Below are 6,314 nucleotides of genomic sequence, written 5' to 3' on the forward strand. Positions count from 1 at the left end.
ATTTATTTATTTTTCATCTATGCTACAGAATTTTCATTCACTATTTTCCTCATGCTGTCTGTTCATCTTTATTGGTGATGTGGATAACAGGTTTTGTCTTTGTGTGTGTGTTTCATGACTGTGTTTCAGTTTCACCACTGATGGGAAGAAATGTACTGGCAGACAGGGAGTGAGCAGAAGATCAGGACAGTGGTGCAGAGTGATGGCCATCAACCCTGCATGTCAACAGCTTCATTCAGTCCAAAATAATGTTTACATGGAGGACTTCACAGAGAGGGTCAGTGGCCTGTTTGCCACCACCCACATGCCCTATATTTAGGTGTGACGGTTGTGAGACACTTCTTGTTGTTTTTGCTCATTTTTAAGATAGCTTTAAAGGGGTCATATGATGCGATTTCAAGTTTTCCTTTCTCTTTGGAGTGTTACAAGCTGATAAGTTCTCTCTTAGGACAGTGATTCCTAATCCAGCCCTCAAGATGCATGTGCTTGTTTCATTTATATTCTTGCACACTTAAAATGCTTTCATGGCTGTAAATTGTTGATGCACTGTACTCTGGGTAGCAAACACAGTACTAAAATATTTTGAAACGTTTTAATAAAAATACTTTTGTAAATATGTTTGGATTGCGTTTTGATTTGTAATGTTATTCTGATGTATAGTAGTATCACAATTTTACTAACTATATGTATGTACTATTCCAACTACACACACACACACACACATATATATATATATATATATATATATATATATATTACACAATAGCAAAATACAGTAGAATTACAAAGTACTGTAAAAAATATAGTACAATACTGTTTTGTAGTTATACAGTACACTGTTTTACATACTGTGAAGTTACATTACAGTACATTGATGTTAAACCAAAATACAGTAACTTACTGGCAACCGTGCTGCCCGTAACTTACTGTAAAAGTACAGGAAAATTGTTAACAGTGAAGGGAATGGTGGATTTCTTCTTTTGAAAATAAAATAAAATACAAAGTAAAAAATAAAATAAAATAAAATAAAATAATAAAATTTAGTCTGGAAATTGTTTATTTCTTCTTCTAAAAATAAACTAAAATAAACTTATAAAATGAAAGAAAGAAAAGAAAAGAAATACCTATGAGAGAGAGAGATAAATAGGCAGAGAAAGAAACAGTTTAACAGGTCCAATTTACTGAATGAAAAAGACTTCAAAGTAACTGTGTCTGAACCTTAGGCCTCAGGTTGACAATATCAGCTAATGGAGCAGCTGAGTTTCACTAAAAACTCAGTTAATGAATGAAGCCCTAAAAAGCCTTTATACTTTTATGGGTTTTAGTAATTTGACCGTTACAAACTACAACACAGCTCCCAGTAATTGTCTTACCATGCTGCAGCCAAGAAGTGCCTTAATTGTATTGCTCATTATCCATTTAGTACAGTTATAGAGGAGCAGCCCAAAGTGAGACTGCAATAAAGCAAGCACAGACAGTAAGACATATGCATACAAATAAAAGAATAACACTGCAGAAAAGCACTTCAAAGACAGGAGGAAGACAAAAACAGAAACAGAGGCTGAGGCTTGAGTGAATGCACACTGATTAACTCCAGCTCTTCAGGGGTCAGTAGGGGTTTTGTGCTCTGTAACACTGAAGCTGAGAGACTGCTCAGTGTGCAAGCACCTTATTCCATCCAATTAAAACTCTACGAGCTGCATCCGCCTCGAAGACCTCTTTTTTACACCTCTGGTTCAACCTCCTAAACCCCAGGGTTGGAGATAAAGATAAAGGCAGGGAGTGAGATAAGACAACAGATACTGTTTGCAAACAAGTGCTGGTGTTGCCTGAGGAAGAAAGTGCTACTGCGTTCATAATCATTTCAGAGATAGGACTAAATTCATCCATCACGACTGTCCTGAGTGTGATAAGCACATTCCTCTATGGCAGCGTGGAAAGAAGAAATATATTCTGAAGAAAGTTGGAGCCCAAACAACATTGGACCCCACTGACTTATATTGTTCCGTATAGACAAAAATCACTTTTCAAAGTCATTTTTCACAGTCTTATTTTGCGTTCCACAGAAGAAAGAAATGAATGCAGGTTTGGACATTTCTCAGTAGCTCTTTTCAAAATGTAACAAGCTACTTCTTTCAATAAGAATGGGTATCTCAAAATATATGGCTGTTGTTAATGTCAGACTGTATTGTAAACACAGCGTTACAGTCAAGTGAGCTGAAGCAATAATCAAACATACTCTCCTAGACTATTCTCATACAGTACATAAGGGTGTAGGAGTCATTTCAGTGAATCAGTTTATACTGACATGCAAATGATTCATTTTATATCTTTATATTGTAAAATATTATGTTAAATGCTGCTGTGCATTACTATGTTTTGTAAAATATAGGGTGTTTCCACTTTAAAGGGATAGTTCACCCAAAAATAAAGAATGTCATCATTTACTCACCCTCCACTTGTTCCAAACCTGTACGAGTTTCTTTCTTCTGTTGAATGCAAAAGAAGATATTTTGAAGAATGTTGGTAACCAAACAGCTGACGGTAGCCATTGACTTCTACAGTATTTTTTCCCATACTATGGAAGTCAATGGTTACGGTTAGCTGTTTGGTTACCAACATTCTTCAAAATATATTTTTGTGTTGTGTTGTCAACAGCTGAAGGAAATTGATACAGGTGTGCAACAATTTGAAAGCGAGTAAATGATGACAGAATTTTCCTTTTTGGGTGAATTATCCCTTGCAAATTATGGAACGAATCAAATTGGGACCTTTCAATGAACTGAATCAAAAGATCAGAGTCTTTGGGAAGAATCAAATCTGGAATATAAACACTAATTGCTCTATTTATAATAATAAATTATATCTATTCAATCTGATATTCATACTAATATACAATACATTTATGAAGACACTGTCCAAATGTAGCTTCAATGTAGTTTTGTTAGTGTAGGTAACTAGATTTCCAAAAAATGAGCTTGACTGTATTTAAAGGGATAGTTCACCCAAAAATGAAAATTCTGTCATTAATGACCCTCATGTCGTTCCAAACCCATAAGACCTTCTTTAATTTTCGGAACACAAATTAAGATATTTTTGATGAAATCCGAGAGCTTTCTAACCCTGCATAGACAGCAATGTAACTACCACGTTCAAGGCCCAGAAAGGTAAAAGACGGACACGGAAGTGAAGAAATTGTTGAACTAAGTCGTAATTTTTGTTTTCTTTGTGCACAAAAAGTATTTTCGTAGCTTCATAAAATTACGGTTGAACCACTGATGTCACATAGACTATTTTAACAATGTCCTTACTACCTTTCTGGGCCTTGAACATGTCAGTTGCGTTGGAGGGTCAGAAAGCTCTCAGATTTCATCAAACATATCTAAATTTGTGTTCTGAAGATGAACGAAGGTCTTACGGGTTTGTAACGACAAGAGGCTGAGTAATTAATGACAGAATTTTCATTTTTGGGTGAACTATCCTTTTAAACTCTGCATAACAAAGCATTTTAACATCAAAATCTGTCTCTGCTATCAAACGCCACATACTGGCAGTCACTTTGTGATTTCCGATTTGAAAGTCTCCAAGTTAGAAATTCTGGCTTTCTCAATTGAATGGAACGGAGCATTAATATTTATGAAGACCGGTAATTTCAAGATGGATCACTTCTGCTTTGAACAAAAAGGGATTTGTTGCCAATACAAATTTATGCCTCTTTTCACACAGGTTAGTATATATGGGGCTGCACATATTGAAGGCAACCTCTCTACAAAACCCTTGACCTTACATCCATCTCAAGGGACCTGTTGGGAAATAGATGTTTCATCCACCTGGGTTCATTGATCTGTGCATTTGTGTTTTTCTGCTTATGTGTGTCTATATTGGGGTGTGGGGTCAGGGGTTCATCTGCTGCTAACACTATAACAACATGATCACTCTGAGTGCCGGGCTATTTGGATGAAAGCTATTTTTCTCTCTGGAGTGGTGGCTCACACTCATGGAGGCTTACCTGCTCATTTTACAAAGACAGTTCATAGCGACCATGACAGTCAAGCTACAAAAAGGACAACAATATACTATAAATGTAGAATACATTGCACACACATTGCTATAATTTTTCACGTTGATATATTAGCTGTCTAGAGATACATTCAAAGAAAGAAATAAATTTTTTTTTTTTTTTTTGTGAACTACACCTTTAAAATACTATTCAAAAGTTTGGGGACAGTTTTTAATGTCTCAAAAAGTAAAACTGTGAAATATTATTACAAATTTAAGTAACTGTTTACTTTTTTAATATATTTTAAAATGTAATTTATTCCTTTGATGGCAAAGCTGAGTTTACGCTGTTATACCAGTCTTCGTGTCACATGATCTTTCAGAAATCATTCTAATATGCTGATCTGGTGCTCAAGAAACATTTATTTTTTTATTTGTTGAAAACAGTTTTGTAGCTAGTTTTGTGATCAATTTCAGGATTATTTGATAAATAGAAAGCTCAAAAGGACAGCATTTATTTTAGAATGAAATATTTTGTAACATTACATAGTAAATGTCTTTTCTGCTACAATTGACCAAAATGTGTCAGATACATAAAAGTATTAAATTTATTTCAAAATAAAATACTGACCCCAAACTTCTAAAGGTTAATGTACAGTATATGTTATATTTCAGACGGCACATGTGCCATGATAAATGCATGTGAATCTGCTTTCATGTTTGTGGATTCCCACAGCAGCAATGAGGCATTGTAAACACAGCTTCCTGCCAAACCGCTGCCCAGAAATCCATCTCACATCTCTCTTCTGAACAGACATATGGCCTGAAGATAAAACATCCAGCACTCTCTCCAACTCTCTCTCTCTCTCCATGAGTGTATCTGGATCGCCCTCCTTTTAAACTGCCATCTCCTCTCAATCCCATCATGAATCTAAAGGCTGGGCACAAAGCAAACTGCCAGCTTGAAAAGAGCTTAAAACTTTCCCTGACACCACATAATAATGATATTCACCTCAAATTGTGGCAAAAAAACGAACAATGGAATAAACGCAGGATGCCTGGGCATATTATTCAACAGAAGAATAGCTAGAGGAAAAAATCACAGGCACTTCACAGTGGACTCCAATATTTCTTTCTCCTTCTTTCATGCACAAACACACTTGAGGGAAGCGCTAAAATCAAAGCGGGCAGAGGTAAAACCAGCTGGACTCTTTGGACAGAATATACAAACATGTTTTATCAGTCAACAAATCAGCAGATTTGTGGGATGCCTGTTAGACAGAGGGCAAAGAACAGTGTATTTTGGTAGATACTTTGCATGGACTTCTTTTATTTTTAGACTGAGATAATGATTATTAGATATTCTAAGCCCTAACCTCACCCAACCAACACAAAAACCTTTTTGCATTTTCATGAAGACATTATGAAGTCTGTTTACTAAGCTGTTTTCCTCACAGACCACATTGGCTGCTGCTCACAGTGTAGGCAAAACCTGATACAAAAGACTGAATGCAACAAAGAAAACCTTAAATATTTGGAAAGAGAAAATCAAAATTAACATGCCAAAGAGCTGTGGAACAATTAATGCAAGAAATGAGAGAGAAAGACAGACTAAGGAGTGTGAAGTACTCTCAACAGTGGGACAGTTAGAGGTCACGTAGGGCTGTGCAAAAAATCAAATGCGATTTTCATGCGCATCTCGTCAGTAAAGCCGCTCCTGTGATTAGTAGTAAATCTCCAGCACGTGCGTTCAGATGGAGCGGCATTTGCTACACAGAGCCGTAGTTCACTGACAAGCAACACAAAATCGCGTTCAAAATCGGCAATAAATCGCCTGCGATTTTAAACGCGATTTTGTGTAGCTTGTCAGTGATCTACGGCTCTAAAATGAAGGGATGTGGGTAAAACAGGCATAAATTGTACCTTTAGTCCTCCACACTCTGCTGCAGAGCCTCTGTCCACACCTGTGATGTAGATACCCAGAGAGTATTCAGCCCCTCCGCGGATCATGAGACCCAGAGAACGGCCGTCATCCAGAACCAAATTTACCTGCGAAGAGGAAGAGATTGTCTGATTAACAGCTAAACCAAATAAACAAGTTACACATTTTAAAATGCATTTCAAATCAGGGGTGACTACGTTTTATTATTAAAGAAGTTAAAGGGGTCCTATTATGCTTTTTCACTTTTTCAACTTTAGTTAGTCTGTAATGTTGCTGTTTGAGCATAAAAAAGATCTGCAAAGTTACAAAGTTCAAAGTCCACTTCAAAAGGAGATATTTTATTTAACAGAAATCACTTTTCAAAAACTACAAC

The 6,314-nt window shown here is 36.3% G+C and overlaps 1 protein-coding gene across 1 annotated transcript in view; it reads right to left on the reverse strand.

The window, feature by feature from the left end:
* LOC107739701 (whirlin) overlaps positions 1-6,314 on the reverse strand; it is a 105,259-nt gene that overhangs the window by 39,572 nt on the left and 59,373 nt on the right. The window contains exon 4 of the mRNA XM_016551899.1: positions 5,923-6,048. Within this exon, the coding sequence (XP_016407385.1) occupies positions 5,923-6,048 (126 nt within the window). The remainder of the gene's footprint in view (positions 1-5,922; positions 6,049-6,314) is intronic.

This window comes from Sinocyclocheilus rhinocerous, unplaced genomic scaffold (assembly GCF_001515625.1).
Source record: "Sinocyclocheilus rhinocerous isolate Xijiao unplaced genomic scaffold, SAMN03320098_v1.1 scaffold585, whole genome shotgun sequence".
Classification (NCBI taxonomy): Eukaryota; Metazoa; Chordata; class Actinopteri; order Cypriniformes; family Cyprinidae; genus Sinocyclocheilus; species Sinocyclocheilus rhinocerous.